Here is an 18,102-nt window from a genome sequence, read left to right as displayed (position 1 = left end):
AACACTCACATATATGGTACATTACAGCTAAGGTAAAAAAAAACAGGTCAACTACATTTTTATTTATAAAGCGTCTCATGATCCTTTTCGTATAGAGCAAGTCTAGACTGTGCTTTATACTCACAAACTAATATTTCAGTTTGAAACATTTTTGGGGCGCCTTTTATTCTTCACCACCATGACAATCAAGTTTAGACCAACACATGTTAACAAAATGTGCAGAGGCAGCCGGCTGGCCTGAACACACAATAGGGAGGCAGTCAATGAAAACATAACAGAACCCCACGGGCTCCTCGCTCATATGCAAAACACACACACACACACACACACACACACACACACACACACACACACACACACACACACACACACACACACACACACACACACACACACACACACACACACACACACAGACAGACTCACAGGGCGGCTGGTAAATAATTGCTTAGGCCTCACGGTATACGATTGTTACACAAAGTAATCCAACCAGAGATGAAACAATGTAGTAACTGATAGTTGTGAAATATAACTACATTATATCTGATACTATTGTTTTTGTTTCATTATAGTAGCATAATGAAGCTATGACCAAATGAGTAACAGTAATTCATCCATAGGTTTTGACTTCCTTAAAGGTTTCACTAGGAGTCTGATGCGCTGTACAGTTGGACTGAATGAACGTAGGGGAAATGTGAGGTGTAGTATGGCTCTTTGTCCTGTGGCACCTGTAATGGCGCGCATTTTGATGCTGCAGCATTGGTTTACTTGAGCCGACACATACGTGGGAGGGGGGGTTGCATTACAGGATAAGTGTCAGTGAGCTCCAGTGGTGGACGACTTGGATTTAGCCTCTAAACAGATTGTCTTCCTTGTACTGAGAAACTACCAGGACAAGCCTGTCCTAAGTATCAGATACTGCAAATAGCAATTCTTCATATTGTGGATAAATCTGCAGATTATTTTCTTGCTTAATCGATTTGGTTATATGTCAAAGTATTTCGAAAACATTCCCATTACTGTACATCTACATCCCAAGGACTCATATGTCCAATGTCAACAGTGCCATCTTTTTATCTTACAATGATAAAAGCACTCAAATAAGTTCTGTGTTAGAGGACAATGACTCTCCTTATTCTTTGTCAAATCCAGGCTTTTGTTTTGCCATTATTCTGTTGACTCGTGTGTTAGGTAACTGTTCCGTAGTGTTCATTCTTATTCATTCCTAAGCACCACATGTGTAAATATAAGCGACCTATCAAAAGAAGAGCGTATGCCACAAAATCATGCATGAGCGAAAGACAGCAAAACCAACAGAGTGATCATAGTGCCTTAGGATGCTTATCTGAAAATGATATCATGTGCGTAATGAAATGTAAAGGGTTGGCACTGGGAGTGTATCAGCAGTCATCGCCTCCTGTCCCACACATCAGCATCTCCTAAAACGCCTGTTGGCAGCGGCAACCTCGGCTGACATGAGCACAAGAGGGGGGCAAGTGGGAAACTGTATGAGCCAACCAATCAGCTAAATTAAGGATGCTTCATGTCAGTTAAATGTCAGTTAAAGTTCAACCTTATCAACAAATTTCAGGGAGAAAACAAGGTGATCTTTCAGAATAAAATCAATGGGTTTTTCTAAGCAGTATCAATTCACCTTATCCAGTTTAAAATGCTTCCTCAAACCAGATAAGCTGATGCTATTTATCAGAACAACCAAACAGGACAGAAATAAGGTTAATTATCAACAAAATGTCAAATGATGAATAACAAGTAAAGTTTCCAGTGCTGATCCACATGTTACTTATTCCAGTTGTGGATGTAGATATGAGAACAAATTACCATACCATTAGAACATTACATATATTACTATATGGTAAAGATTTTGGTGCACATTTATTTTTACCATAAGGTGTTTCAATTAGCTCTGCCAGTAACACTTCTATTTAACCTTTCTCTATATACTTTTTACATTTCTGCACAATACCACCTCTACTATAACTGCACTGCTCTTTCACTTTACATTTTAAATGCTGCACATATTTCATTTTTAGAGTAAATTGACAAATATTCTTGTTGTCTTGTAAGCACTTGATTTAATTACATTTATTGTAAAATAGTTTAAATAATAGTTCTATATTTGCTCCTTTTTCACAACGCGGTACCTCTTACTGTGTTTATGTATGAACCATTGTACACAAAAGCAAATTCCTTGTATGTGTATACACAGTATTTCATAAACTTGATTATAATAATATAAAAATGTGAATTTCTTTGGTGAAACTTCCCACCATATTTATTGAGATAGTGTATTATAAGTGTTGCTGTTCTTAGTTTGTATTCTCATGGTTAATTCCAATTTTGCTTTGGATAAAAGCTACTCTCAGCTAGTGTCATGTAATGTGGTAAAAGTGAAAGGGTCCTTCCTTGTCCAAATTTAACTTCGTAAAAAACGTTAATAACTCTGAGAAGCCACAGATAATAGTCTAGTATTTGAAGTCTGTAGTTAAGTCCATAGGATATAGAGTTGTGGGGACCATGTATGTACATACAGTATTTGATATCGGGCTGCTATTAATCAAAACTACAGATAGCTCCTGAGGGTGGAGCTTTTTTAGCAGTCTCCCTAAACGCCCGTTCTCCCGCCGCACCTGCTCCTCTCTCCCCGGCCCGCCGTCTCTTACCTTCGGCTTTATGGCACAGCTCCACCAAATCCTGGCATTGCTTCTGGAAGTCTGGAAACGCACGCCCGGTAAAACTATCCCGGTCCGACACACAGCTGAACTCACAGAATGGACTTTCCCGTTAACTAACGGAGATGATGCTGCGAGCCCACGCGGGGTGATGATGTGCTGCGTTCAATGTCTACTCCGAAGTTTCTAGTTTGGACATAATTAAGTTGAGAAGCGGCTAGTTGTCGCTGAGTTACACGTTTATGACACGGAAAAATAACTGAAATGTGTGTTGGTTGAAAATGTTGTAACAATTAAGGGTCAAACATCTAGTTTTGGTTCCAGCAGTGAGGTGCTGTAGGGCTATTTATGGTTTATGATATTATTTATTCATGAACATCTCGTCCGAGTTGGTTTTGGGAGCACCTGAAGGCGTCACACGCATTTGAAAGTGCAAAACTGCATTTAGCTGCAGTGCCAGTGCTCACTCACTCTGCCCTGCTGTGCAGCATGGTTTACAGTTTGGCCGTATTTGACCACGCTACACTGAGAGAACTGAGATGTTATTTCCTGAATGTGTAAAATATGTTTGAATTTTAAAATAAGGGTTAGTAGGATCAAACAAGTTTGATATATATTGCCTAATATCAGGATATTCGTCCACTAGGGGTTATTACGACCTAACGGTAGTTCAGTAGATTTGTTGGAAATCACATTATCAATATTAAAACTTGTTTTGTTTGTAAGTGCCACTTTCATGAAGACAGGCTTCATAAAGAGTTAAAGTTGTAACTCACATCTTTACGAATGGTTAATCCATATCATTAGGTAATGCTTTGAATATTTAAGTATTTTACATTTTGAGTATGTGTTTGCTGTATTTGTAGAGCCATGATATATGAACAATTGTGTGGTTTCCCAATGAAAGTTTGTGATTCATTATTAAATGCTAAATATAATGCTGTCAAATGGAGTTTTCACAATCTGGAACCCAAACGTTGTTCTATCAATGGTGTATAGCTAATTCATTAGGGCATTTGTCAAATTATTTCTTAAGGCTAATTGACACTGAATAAAAGTACAACATTAGTATAATGTTAATGCCAGAATCTTTCTTTAATTTCAAAAAAGAAAATACATGTAACCTGCCATAGACTACATTTTCTTGTATGGTCAAATACAATGAGTTTTTAAAGAGTGAGTTTACTTAAACTACCTCTTATTAATGTTTTACTAACTAAGTGGTCTTATTCCTTGACAAAGGCCAGTCTCTATATCTCTTGATTTACAAGTCTTAGGTAATTCAGGCCGCAGTAACATGAACTGTGAGTCTGTCATGTATTATGTACACAGAACCCACCAATTTCCTTCGACAAAATACGTTAGTGAGAGTGCATAGAGAGGTTTATATAGTTAGACTTTTTCAATCATTTTTAAGAGACAGGTTTCAGTGTTAAAAATAAAATGAACTGTAAGGTTAAAAATGTGTTTTTTTATTACACACAACAGTGTATGGTGTCCTAAAAAAAAAAAAAACTTAATTCCATTTGCCTTTTATTTTGGAAATGCAAGGGAATGCAAAATAAAACAATTGAACTAAATACACATACATTTGCAAAATTATTAAACACAATCCATTATTAATTATTGCAAACGCTGTAATGTGTAAGCACATCAAAATCTAAAATATTATCACTTTTGTAAAAGACAATATTTGTATGTGTTGTTGTATGTGATGATGACATGGAATATTCGAACAACTAAGTCTTTACATTTTCAGAAGAGTCAGCCTAGGAGCTGGTTTTGGTTGGTCTGACCATCACCGAGCTGCCGGTGAACAGCGTGGTGTAGAATTCCATCATGAACTGGCTCTTCAGGCGGTGCTGGAAGTGGACATATCTCACCCCTGGTCCATAACCGGAGAACACATGTGACACCTGTAGGCCATACAGTGAAACTTTTAGATATAGGCTGAAGTCGAATAGTCCATTTAGCTTAGGAACCTTCCTAAAGGAGTGAAATGACCCGGAAGTCCCTCAGTGGCAGCCATGATAAGTGCCGTTCGAATTCTCTAGAATGCTGAGAATGATAGGAAAGGAGGTTTCAAACTTCCTTTATAACCTCCTTTAGCTTAGGAACCACTGGACCTCCCTAACCGACAGGAGAAGCGAAAATGCTGCCCCACAATGCCTTGCAGCCGCAGCATTTGCCGTCACTCAACAGTCGGCCGTTCACGGAAACAACCGATTATGACCGAGAAATGATATCATGAAAGTTACGGTGTTTATTAAGCATTTTAAAACATAGGTGGTAAGTTGCCAAAGTGCTTTGTTCTGAACGTTCATCAGTATTATAATCAAAAAGAGAAATATGAACGTTAGTTTTCACTGAAATTATCAATTTCAGTCTTTACTGAGCTGTGTGGGGTTTGTTCAACTTTTAAAAGATGTTTGAATGGTGATGTACACAGTGATAGATGTTAAGGACTAACGTTTATAATAAATACATCTGTATTGATTTTAAGATCTTTAGTTCATACAATCATACGTATTGGGATCATTGGTATTAATGTGGACCGGAGGGAGAGGGTGACGAGCATACATTTCACTTTCCTTTTTTATTTCAATTCCAACTTTGGTCATGAAGAATATGTTTCTCTGTTGTCCACGTTCATAAAGCAAGACAGCAGCATCAGAGCACGGTGCAGAGTCTCTAGATGAGTTTACAGTAGTCCCTCGTTCTTATTGAACATCCATGTTGTAGTCCGCTGTATAGAAAACTGTGGTTTCCATAGTTTCCCCACAGCAGCAGACGCACACAATGACGTCCGCTGGCGCATCATAAACACGTCGGATAGTGAAAGTGCATTCGGATTCTCTAAAGTACCGCAGTCTCTTCTCCTAAGTCCTTTTGAATTCTCCTATCCACTATCCCTTAACCCCGTGACGTTTCACTCAGAGGTCAAGGAATAGACGATAGGGTTAGAATTTAGGAGCTGATTTTTAAACTATCCGACTGCAGCCATAGTCTGATTATTTCCTGTCATGGGGACTCAGTGGATTAGTGTTTTTCTTTCAGGAAGGTTCCTAACGGAGTGAAAAGATTAGGAAGTAAGTGGCAGCCATGATAAGAGGGAGCCATTTAAATTCTCTTGATGACAGGAAAGGAGCTGCAACGCTTCCTTTGATATCTTAATTAACATAAGAAACACTGGACCATCCTTTACAAAAGTGAAAGGGATTTTAAATGACCAACTAACACAGTTCATGTAATTGACGGTGTTTATTAAGAATTTTTATCTTATGCCATATGTTTCTAAAATTCTTATATTTTTTGATCGTACAACAATATGTTAAACCAAAAGGCAAATTATGAACATTACCCTTGCAACTGTAAAACTATCAAATACAGTTTCACAGTGTTTACTGAGTTGGGTGGTTTTTCTTAAGCTATTTTTTTATATCACCATGCTCAGATGGTAAATGTGTAGGCCAAACAAGTAATGCATATATTGCAAAAGGCACGCATGCAACTTTTATTTCAATATTTTCATACAATCCTAAAACTAATTGGGTTTGATGTGGGATTAATGAGTGGACAGAAGGTTAAGGTAGAGTGCGAACATCCATTTTATTCTATCTAAGTATACATGGTTACCATTAAAGTATACATGGCTACAGGGACGTGCACAGACATTTTGGGGGGCGGGAGCTCAAGTGAGAAAAAGGGCACTTCCCATAATAATTTATTAAAAAAAGTTTAAAAAAAAGTTAAATGTAGTTGCACATCTCTGACTTACTGACCAATTAATTTTAATACACTCACGCAATTGTTTAAAGGTCCCATGTCATTTCTAGTGATCATAATTCCATTATTGAGGTCTACTAAAAAAAATTACATTCTGCAATTTTCCAAACTCACATTGGTTTCTCACACAGCATCTCTGTATAGTATGTGTATTCACTCTCTGTCCTAAACGGCTTGTTGGAGCTCCGGCCCCCCCCTCCCTGTGAGCCCAGTGGCCGTCTGCGAGACAGCGAGACACAGCGAAACCTAGCCCGAAACACACACACACCCGCAGCCTGGCTGGGAGTTTGTGTGTGTGCCCAGGCTGAGTTCCGCGGTGTCTCGGTGTCTCGCTGTCTCGCCGCCCCCACACCCAGCTCACAGTGTCCCGCTCCTCGCAGCAGCGAGCCTCGCAACGTCCCGCCGAGTGTGTGAGTGTGAGGAAGTCCGCGAATTGGTCCGAACCAAACGTAACGGCTCCGCGGACGTTACGTTACGTCACTATACCCGAAATACGTCACTATACCCAAGAAGTAAACAATGGCAAAAGAGAAATGTCCAATGAGGCGTTCTGGGGCAGCATAGACAGGTATTTTCTGTGTTAGAGTTTTACTCGCTACAGGGTGTACTTTGAGGTTTGTGACTCTGCAGACCGTTTACATGCATAACAAGCTACATAACACACAAGGGGATGGGTAATAACCGGAAAAGCATGACATGGGCCCTTTAATACTCAACAGAATTCTACAAAAATAATCAGCTAACACAGAGACAATGGTCTTTTAGAACAGTGGTTCTCAAACTTTTTTCAATAATGTACCCCCTTTGAAAAAAAAATTGATCAGCACAAACACTATTTGTTAAGGAAAAAATGCCTATACAAAAAGAGGTACAGCACAGTGCTGCACCATCGGGGTCTGATTTATTAAAACAACAACATTGTAACTGAGAAACACTTAAATGCTACATTTCAAATGTTTACAATCCATCACTAAATTCATGGAGAACCAATTTTAACATCATGCAATAACACTAAGACGACATTAGTTGCATTGAACTGATCTTTTTAATAAGTTGTACAATGTAGTGAGAAACATGGGCTTGTGCTTCACTGAGGATCTTTGTCATTCTGACAGGGAGGCAAACTGCAGTTATTACACTTCGAGTTTTGAAATATGTGTAACTCTGTTCATATAAAACCCACACTGCTCAAACTTCCTTACTTTTCCTAAAATTGGTATATTTATTTATTTTGGGGCGTGGGGAATGAAGAGAAAAAAATATATGAGCATTTTATGAGCATGGGATTTTGACCCCTCATATAAACATATGCATAATGCTGCGCTATACTCTGCGGCCACACGCCGTTGCCAAGCAACGCTTATTGTTTAGGTGTCCTTTGATAAGCAGGCAGTCATATCATTAACTAGAACTAGCTAGATCTGATCGATTTGGACATAAACGCGAGTGAAGTCTAACCGGACGCGAGAGAGAGAGAGATCAGAGATCAGATCAGCTGCTGCTGACGGAGAACACGCAGCTCTGAATGATCACAGCACCGCCGCTGTGACGGACCGTTGAGTGGAGCAAAATGAAATACACTGAGTTAGACCTAACACACTTAGCTAGTTTATCTACTCTGGAACTAGCTATACTAGTTATACATATGTGTATTCTTTCTTTACTGTTGGGTCACTTATTACAGGTTCAGCGAGCTGCACGAGACTGACGGGCTGTCAGGAGAGGGAGAGGAAAAGAGAGCACCCCGTTTATTTTTCACATTGTATTATCCAGAATTACTGTAAACCTTTGAATAAAGTAGTTAATCTACTATTTGTAGTTTGTTTAAATGCATTACTTATGTTGTTTTTTTCATTAACATAAAATAAATCTCACGTACCCCCTGCAGTACTCCAACGTACCCCTAGGGGTCTGCGTACCCCCATTTCACAATTCACAAGAGCAGACAACAAACTAGTAAAATGAAGTTATTAAACGAGCAGCCAACAATCAAAATTATGAAGTTAGGACATTACAGGCGAAAAGATCGTTTTTTCATGTACTTGTTATTTTGGTCTATTTTGCTTCCATGTTTTCTTTCACTCTAATGGAAATAAAACTTCCAAAAAACACATAATGGTGTTCGTTTTACTACCCTGTCTGAATTCATCTATAGATTTAAAGCTAATCTGCATTTAAACATCACATTTAAGGGGAAAATACTGACTTGACGTAAGTAACATCTGGGGAAGTTGTGAGATGATACGTTTTTTTGTTTGTTTTATGTTTTATCCTTTTCACCTGCAATGCCTTGGTAACTGCATGCAAATTAGCGCATTTTAATTAAGCCTAGTTAAGGCCCAATTTGCATATCAATGTGGCGATTGTGATGCCGTTATTAGATACACATTTGACTGTATTCTCCTTTAGTGTCTCCCCTTAAGTACAGTACATTAGCCTGTATGCCATTGCCCAGCCCATGATAAATTGCCTTAGCTAAACCTTGAGCTAACTTATCCATTAGCTAGTAGCCTATCTAGTTAACTATATTTGTTTTTGTCTTTTAACTAATTAGCTGTAAACTCGAGGCACTGGCAGTTTAGTAGTGTGTTCATCACCAGTCACCACTCACCTTCAAAATAAGCCGAGAAAAGCATAACATGGGACTTTAAAGTGGGAGGTGCTGCTACCTGTCTGTCTGAAGTGACTGCCGATGGCTGTCTGCACCGCTGTGCAGGAGACGGGGAGGGAGGGTAGCGAGAGCATCGGAACTTCACAGTCTAATCTACCGACCTGATCTTTTTATTTTGTATTCAATCAATATATGTTTGGAAAGGGAAACTGTGCGCAAACAGCAGTAGATACAGTATATATTCATTTATTTATTTTAAAAAAGGGGGGAAAAGGGCACTTTCTCTAGAGGAAGACAAAGAGCAGGGGATCAAGCCCACTTTGATGTCTATGTGTGCACGTGCCTGCATGGCTACCATTAAAGTATACATGGTTTCAATAGTAAGTTCATATACTGAAAATTGTAGTTTTTCCTATGACGTTTTCCAGTGAGATTAAGAGAAATTGGTTAGAAAAAGACATAAGAGCTTATTTGTATTCGAAAATTGGACTATAACCAGTGACTCACCTCCTTCCAGTTGTGTGAGTAGTTGCTGAGGTCCTCACTGGGGTTGACACTGTGCTCTGAGATCACTGTGCTTTTGTCAGCACCCAGTAACTTCACCTGCAGCTGGTAGATGGAAGCATGCAGCTGACTCTCCTCATACCTAACAAAATACAGATAATTACATTTTTTGTATCAAGAGATCATCTCACATTTGGCAAGTATAAGAGTTGACAGGTGGCAGCCCATTGATTGCTGCCACTGCTGCCAGATATAGAATAAAAGAAGGATAACGATTGATTCTACCAACACATCCTCACTCCCAGGTCGGCCTATGTTGACGTTATGTCAAGTCCCCTGCCGGCTTTTTCCAACGCAAGGGGGGGGGCCTTAGCGTCCATTTTCAAAGCAAGGGGGGGGGGCCTTAGCGTCCATTTTCAACGCAAGGGGGGGGGCCTTAGCATCCATTTTCAGCTTTCCGGGATGTCCATGTGCTTCTATGGACGCTCATGGAAGCACGGCATTCGTTTGTGTCGACTGCCCTTAAAGGCAATGTGAGCGTCCATTCTCATTGGATAGCGGAGAATTGTACACCCGGAAGTAAATATTCCCCTTACTGACGATTGATTTTACAGTGATATCTGCACTACTCATCGACTAAAAAACACCAGATTATCCTTGTTAATTACACAACATTGATTGGTTTAAATTGTGTGCAATGCTTTTGTATTTTTCCCCTTCGATTCGGAGAAACAAATCTGTTTTCGGAGTAAAGGATGGCAGAAGACACTACACTACCCAGAATCCCCAGCTATCATTTCTCCCTGCAGAAAAAGAAAATATGGCCGAACTTCGTTTTATTCTGGGTGTAAAATGCCTATTTTAAAGTTAGTTTGGCCATTAAAATGCGTTTTGATGTCATTTGATGCGAGAAATATGAGTTGTTATTTCAGATTATGTGTGCAGTGGATGTACATGATCTTTAGTTTGCTAGTTATTACGAAGATTACTTCAGGAAATTGCGTCCAACGTTTTCATTGTTACCAAGGTGGTTGCTAGGGACGCTGCTATCGATATTATTTCTGTTATGTTGTGTAACTGTTTAATGGTGTTATCTTTATTGCTACCCCCTTCCCCGTCAATGTATAGTGTTGGTCCACAGCGCAAACATATTAGTTTAACAAAATCCGCATCTAAAGATACGTTATTTCCCCCTCTGCAATTCCAGTCTCACATCTCACAGCACATCGTCATTAACAAATACCGGAAACAGACCGAAAACATTTTTAAAAAATAAAATAATACCTTATTCCGAGTGTGCTTGCTTTTCTCTTTGAAAGTCATCACATAACGGCATTGTAATACACGGTTCGGCTGCATTAAATATTACATATCTGCCGTAGTTCTGTATTTATAGAGCCCTGATGAGAAGACAAACATGAGGAACTGAAAACGTGACGTGGATCATAAATATATCAGCCATTAAACAACATCTTACATTTCTTTTCACACAATACGTCTCCTTGCCGTATCAACACTAATTCGGCTCACTTTTATATTTGATCCAATTGGTAGATAGGCTGTATTTACACCATAAAGGTGCACAGATGATATAAAGAGACACCTGGTGGTTAAAGCATGTTATTGAATTTCATTATTTTTATTATTAGATATTAATAGGATCCCTATAAAGTATATTCATTACTCGTTATTCTCTACTAATAGTTAATTAAAGACTGTATATAATGACTATTTTGCACATCCCGTTCAAGATTTCAAGATGTTCTAAGGTTTATTGACATATCATATAGGCCTACACAACTATGGTGTAGTTCTGCACTGAATGAAAAACTTGGGTCGCAGGTTCCTCAACAGTGCATTACAAGACATCTATCAATATGTGTGCATACCTCCAGCAATATTAACTATGTTGAAGCACTTATTTTAACTGATATTATACATAATGTATTATACTCTTATGATGTATGCAGATATTTCATCTCCGGCCTTGTCAGGTATTGAACAATCAATAAATAAAGAACACAGAATTGTTAAATATAAAACACAGAATTTGTGTGATTATACTAAATGATTTTCAAATAAACACCACTGCATATTTAACTGTTACACATGCTGATGTAACGCAAATGTTCCAACTTGGGATCAATAAAGTATATCTTATCTTAAGCTGATCGATGGCTATGCCATATTTGCAAAATGTGCCTCTGAACCTTGACAAGTGCATGTTTCAGGCTTATCAATTAATGTAATGTAATGTAATGTTATCAATTAACAACAGGAGGGGTCACAAACATAAGTCCAGCTGTTAAATAAAGCTCTTCTGACCTTAGCTGGCGTGTGGGTATATATATTAATACTGCCCATTATGGGCACCAGCAATTTTCACCCATTTATTAATTATATGTTTTAAATGTGAGTGTTTCCTGTCCCCTAAACCTCCAGGGATGTACACAGTTTAATACTGGCAACTTCTTATTATGGGAAATACGAAAACGTCTTTTAAAACTACAACTCCCAGTAGAGACGTGCCATAGAGAACATGTTGCGAAACAGAATAGCCAGAATGTGTAGTTCTGGGTACGGGGTGGGGGAGGGGGGGGACGCGGTGGACCCGTTCAAATCCAGTTTTGAACAGTCTGCCGTGGTTCCATCCCATTTCAAGTGCTGTTCGAGGCTCGGTAACCCTCGGAGCACACTCTCCAATGACAGAGCTTGAGGACTATCACGGGGTTTGTCAAACAGAGCACATGGTGTAGTCCAAACGATAGCTGGGGATTCTGGGTAGTGTAGTGTCTTCATTGCCTTTAAGGGCAGTTGACACAAACGAATGCCGTGCTTCCATGAGCGTCCATAGAAGCACATGGACATCCCGGAAAGCTGAAAATGGACGCTAAGGCCCCCCCCCCCTTGCGTTGAAAATGGACGCTAAGGCCCCCCCCCTTGCGTTGAAAATGGACGCTAAGGCCCCCCCCCTTGCGGTTGGAAAAAGCCGGCAGGGGACTTGACATAACGTCAACATAGGCCGACCTGGGAGTGAGGATGTGTTGATTCTACAGGTCTGCAATCACTCATAGATTTCCAACTGACTTCAATGTAATGTGGTATTAGTATAACGGAAGCAGTATAGAACATACTCTTTGTGTCTTCTTAGCAGAAGCAATACAGTCATTATTAAATGAAAATGTTACTTTGTTTTAATTAATTAAATTACTAATTACTTAATTACTAATTACTTAATTACTTTGTGATAAAGTCAGGCTTTGTACAGCAGAATAAATATACAATAAATGTTAAATAGTCCTATATGATTGTATATCTAATGCCTTGTCTTTTATCTATGTAATGTCTTGTCTTTTATCTGGACCCTGAGTCTGTAACAATAAAGTTTTCATTTATTTTTTTCATATACATGTATGCTTGTTTACGAGCAAACTATTTTATTTGTCAAAAGAGATATGCACGTTTATACTACAAACTAGTAAATTAGTCATATCATAACACTATCTTCTATATATTATCTACACAAATACACACACTGCAAGCAGGACATGTGTCCATGCCCAACATATTCAAACAGTCCATGAGGGAAGCCTAAATGGCACATTGTGTATGATTAACTTTGAAACACACAGTACAGTGTCAGCTTCATGTGTAATAACAAGCTGATAAGACCACAGTGATACGTATTCACACATGGGTGGGTGAGGTGGGTGGTGGTGCTCATTAACCCACCAGTCTTGGATGAGGATTTCAGGCTGAAACTCATCCAGCAGCTCATCCCACAATCCCTCTGCCTTCAGGTCCACTACCTGCTCCATGGTGAACCAGCTGAGGACCAGAGAGACAAGAGTCAAATCACAACATGCTCATTATTAATCATTACGTTTACAATGATAGTATTTACCACTTATTTAGGGGGGAGGTAAACAAAAACCTGTGTGGTGTTGTCATAAAGACATGCATGACAAACTGGAAAGAGAAATCTGAGGTTTTTTTTTACTTTATTTGAAAATATCAGCTTAGTTCTGATGATTCTTGACTTATTGTCATAAATTGCACTTAATTAGCAGACAACCACATAAGCAACATTTAGAAAGTAAAATCTGCTACAAGTCAACAGCTTGCCTATAAAATAACATTTCACTGAAATAATTATACAGTGAGCAGGTATGTCTAAGAAACCAAATGCCATTTAGTTGTATCTAAAATATCTGGAAGCTTTTTAGAATAACATTTGTCCACAAGAGGAAGTTTGGATTGACCTTGGTAATGTAATCCATTTATTTTAATTATGGCTTTATATGCACCAGTTCAATCTATTGATGTCTACGATCATTGGTAATCACTGTTAAAAACATCTGCATGATTAACAGGGAGACACTCACCTGCATTGAGGTAATTCACAGACCACTGCACCTTCTGGGATTCCACTCATATCATAGGGGAGGACTTCCAGGCTCGTGGTCCAGTCACTGAAGTCGCCTATAAATTAAAAGAGATTTGTACTAAAACTGATTTAAATGTCATTGTTGTCATTTGTAGCTAATTATGCCACTTTCTCCTGCCTCTCACCATCAGGTTGGAATCGTGGAGGTCCATGTGTTGGAAATTCAGGCAGATCAGGTTCAGGTGGAGGGGTGTCCTTACTCAATCCTGAGTAGGAAATGAGACAAAGAAACAACTGTTATTGGTACCACTCCTACTAAAGACACTGTAGTCACACTGTAATACTTCAAAGCCAAAGAATATATCTTTCCGACTGGTCTGGGTCACTGGGTGTGTCCAACTAAAGTATCACTCAGCAGCTCATAATGCTCACCAGGCTTGGAATTTCGTCATTTGGCCTTTGGTGTTACACATTTTTTCAAGGCGCAAAGGCCACAGGCCATGGCACAAAGGCCATTGAGGGAAACATTTGGATTTGGAGCTTACAAATAAATAACTTCACTTTTGTATAAGAAAAACACACGAATTACATGGAAAACAAATAACTTTTTTAATATCAATAATCAGTATTTAGTTACTTCGGCATCATTTTGAAACGTGTATTACAATTAAATCACGGTAAAATATTATGTTCATTTTGTCGTAGTTGGTTTCCACCACAGTATTTACATGGAAATAAGCCCCGCCCCCTCTCCAGCGCGTCCTGTTTGAATGACAGGAGTAAACACAGCTGACAGCCGCGGTGAAACTCCAGTGGTTAGAGCGATGAGAATATTCGCATCATGTCCGTTGTGAACGCAGCATAATGCAGTTCAGAAAACACTGTTTTGTCGCTTTTAAAGCAACTTCGAGAATTTAACAGTATCAGGGGCACACAGGCCATGGTGGCCGTAGGACGTACAATTTGTGGGGCATAACGGCCAGACCGAGGGGCTACGACGGCCATGGCCGTCATGGCCGCCGTGAAAATCCTACCCTGATGCTCACGTCAGCATTTTGAGACACTTCCAGTGAAGACATGTTTTATAACGTTCAAGGTTCAATGCTAGTTTATTTGTATAGCACATTGTAAGACACACAGGCAATTCAAAGTGCTTCACATAAGCATTCAACACATAATAATAAAAAACAAAACAAACCAAAAAAAAGACAATTAATAAAAGCGATAAAACACTGGCTGCAACTAAAAGTGCAACGATAAGGCACGGTTAAAGGTTTAAAAAGCTGCATTAAAAATAAAGGTTTTCAACCTTCATTTAACAAAGAAAAACAGGGTTGGGGCGGACCTCAGCATTTGTTCCAAGCTTGTGGTGCATACAAACTCAAATACAAACTAAAAGCTGCTTATTTAAGCTGATAAGGCAGAACAAAATTAATAATGTTAGTAAATAGGCCACAATGTAAATAACTGTAGACCCTAAAGAAGAATTGATGAACTTGCAAACCAAACCAAGAAAAGCAATAAGTCATGAGTATAGTTTTGCATCACAGCAGGTATTCATGTTGCTCAAAGCTGCCCAATGATGCTGAAAACATCTATGAGGAAGCCTGTCCCTTATTGGCTGAATTGTTACACTGAATAAACTGAAACCACTGCAGGATCAAACTTTGGAAGCTACTTGGAAACACCCATTCTCAAGTTGTTACTGTAACAAGTGAGCTACGTAGCCTACATTAACATGTGTATCAGTATCCTGGTATGGAACTTCGATCAACTCAATGAAAACTCCCTGGACAGTCATGTTTGGACAGTGTTGTGTTACCGTGAGGTGAAGGGTTCTTCAGTAAATTCCTCCCCAGCGGTCTGGCGTCAAACACTGACTTCCAGTCAAGGCTGCCGGGCATCGGTGCGCCTTGCAGGCTCCACTCAGATTCACATCTCTGCTTCCACTCAGACATGGTGTTGGATAGAGACTGTGTAATTCTGATTCATCCAGGAAGTCTGTGAGTATTTGTATTCTAGTCTGTAATCTACGCCACACCCCAGTGTTGCAATGGAAGCAAGGCAATGCATTGCACGCTGCTGCCTAACCTCTTAAAGCCACAGTAGTTAAATCATTTAAACACGCTTTCAATAGGAGTCACTACTGTATGGAACATTCTTATTATACATCCATGGTATGGAAGCCATGCAGCTCCATCCATAAAAACCAATGGTTTTACATTGGATTTTGGGAACAATGCAGAAAATAATATCTGTAGTGGCAAACACACATTCATGATACTTACACGTTTTGTTCAGCATGATAATAAATCTATACATATTAACACAACTACACTTGTAGCCTACAGGGGATTGTTGTTGACTTGTTAGCATCTGGTTAGCTATGCGCTAACGGATATAATACAGCTGTTTGTACAACAAGTGTGGAGAGTTCTCTCCTGTCTCTGATACAGCTCAGGTGAGGTAAAGGACTCTCTGAGTGTTTAGATACTTAAGTTATCTCAGTGGGTCCAAACGGTTTGATCACGATTTATGTAAACACATATTTCCAAGGCACTCCTTTATAGATATAAAAAAATAAGAGAATACATGAAAAACAGGTATGAAATCTTTCCAATTCATACTATGACAGTAAAACAAAAACAGCTTAAAAGGGGGGTGATTTGTAAAATATGAATAAAGAAAAAGAAAATCTGTTTACAGTTCTGTTTCATATGGGTGTTGAAAGATGTATCCATAGATCTAATCTCTTAATTTTGCCTTCAAAGTACACCAGATTGATGCTTTTAACTTCAATATTTAAAAAAAAGAATCTTCGCGGACCAGGATATTATCCACATCCCACTTAAATTATGTTCACATGGATAGGACACTAAATACAATTTGCACACTTTTTATCTCAATATGTTTCTGTTTTCATGCCACAACTACGCGCATGCATGCAAGTCATAGGTGCGCCACTCTATAATACTGAAGACAAAACAGGTGACTAATGAGTCCACATTTCAGACCCAGGGACCACATTTTCTGCATGTCATCATCTCTCTCTTCCCTTTGCATTCTATCTGCCTCTCTGTAATGAAACTCAAAAGAACTGTGTGTGTAAAAACAAATACAAGGCTTTTTTCCTGTAATACCAATCAGTTCATAAAAAATACCATTATTTTACTTCTCTGTTTATCTATCAATAGCTATATCATTGTTTTCTCCCATATTTAAAGCAATTGAGGAAAAGTATAAAGCTTTATATCCAATAGTCTTAGTCCGTGGGGCTCCACAGAGTTCATTTGAAAGTTATACACCAGAAAACAAGTTAAGTATTTGAATTGGAACTCTATTCTATCTTTTCTTAGAATATCATTACAATGTTATAGATCCCTGAACACACCTTATCACTTATAGAGTGACATCGGTCAGCGTATTGTTTCGTTCCTAGGAACCCCATAGTAACGACATTATATAGCTACTACAGCCCTGAACTTTGCAATGCTTACATCAATGTACCGAATGCTTTCTATAGGCAGGGGACATTTATTGCACTCAAAATGCAAGCCTTATCTGTTGAAATGTACAAAGTCAAACCTATATATATTTATTTCTGTATGTTTTATTTTCAGAATGTTATCTGTTAATAAAATACATAGAAGCTCTGACAAAATAGAGATGAACAACTTTTATCTTTGATGACATAAGGTGTGTGTCGTTTATTTACACAGCTAACAACCATTGAGACAAACGTTGGAAACCATAACTACCCACAATGCATGTCACTCTCCAACTGTAACAGTTTAGTAAGAAGGTAAAACAGATAAGGCTCATAAGATAAAAGCACGTTTACTGCAGACAATGGGGTATTATGTGCACTTGTGATTTTATTGCCATCAACATAGTTGTGATGTGTGAGCTCATTAATAAAAAATAGTAACATCGCTCAATTGTAAACAACATATTAAACAGTATAAAACAGATACGTGACATCACTACCCATACAGTACAACATGCAGCGAGCTTCCCGCTGCAGTGGAAACGCGCCATTAGTTCCTGTCCCCCGCTGACAGGTTTTCAAACCAGAAAGTTATTATTGTGGGGACATATGGATGCTCTCCCCTTCTGCTTAATGA

General features: G+C 38.8%; 2 protein-coding genes across 2 annotated transcripts in view; both read right to left on the bottom strand.

The window, feature by feature from the left end:
* slc8a2a (solute carrier family 8 member 2a) overlaps positions 1 to 2,862 on the bottom strand; it is a 51,398-nt gene extending 48,536 nt beyond the window's left edge. Inside the window, exon 1 of the mRNA XM_034099243.2 lies at positions 2,682 to 2,862. The gene's annotated coding sequence lies outside the window, so the exon portion shown is untranslated. The remainder of the gene's footprint in view (positions 1 to 2,681) is intronic.
* Positions 2,863 to 3,761: 899 nt separating this feature from the next.
* On the bottom strand, positions 3,762 to 16,018 carry nccrp1 (P1, F-box associated domain containing). Its single transcript, XM_034099143.2, has 6 exons — positions 15,801 to 16,018; positions 14,164 to 14,244; positions 13,977 to 14,073; positions 13,324 to 13,419; positions 9,595 to 9,733; positions 3,762 to 4,606 (listed from the first exon to the last, which is right to left on the bottom strand). Exons 1-6 carry the CDS (start codon positions 15,934 to 15,936, stop codon positions 4,460 to 4,462), a joined length of 696 nt encoding a protein of 231 aa, XP_033955034.1. The 5' UTR covers positions 15,937 to 16,018; the 3' UTR covers positions 3,762 to 4,459.
* Positions 16,019 to 18,102: the final 2,084 nt, after the last annotated feature.

This window comes from Pseudochaenichthys georgianus, chromosome 14, assembly GCF_902827115.2.
Source record: "Pseudochaenichthys georgianus chromosome 14, fPseGeo1.2, whole genome shotgun sequence".
NCBI lineage: Eukaryota > Metazoa > Chordata > Actinopteri > Perciformes > Channichthyidae > Pseudochaenichthys > Pseudochaenichthys georgianus.
Note: the sequence above shows the minus strand (reverse complement) of the source record. Positions and strands in the feature narration are given on the sequence as shown.

Coding starts and splice junctions, on each gene's coding strand:
- nccrp1 (XM_034099143.2), bottom strand. CDS start 15,936: ATGTCTGAGTGGAAGCAGAGATGTGAATCTGAGTGGAGCCTGCAAGGC. Junction 13,420..13,976: donor TGTGAATTACCTCAATGCAG/GTGAGTGTCTCC, acceptor TCTGGTCCTCAG/CTGGTTCACCATGGAGCAGG. Junction 4,607..9,594: donor ACTCACACAACTGGAAGGAG/GTGAGTCACTGG, acceptor TATGGCCTACAG/GTGTCACATGTGTTCTCCGG.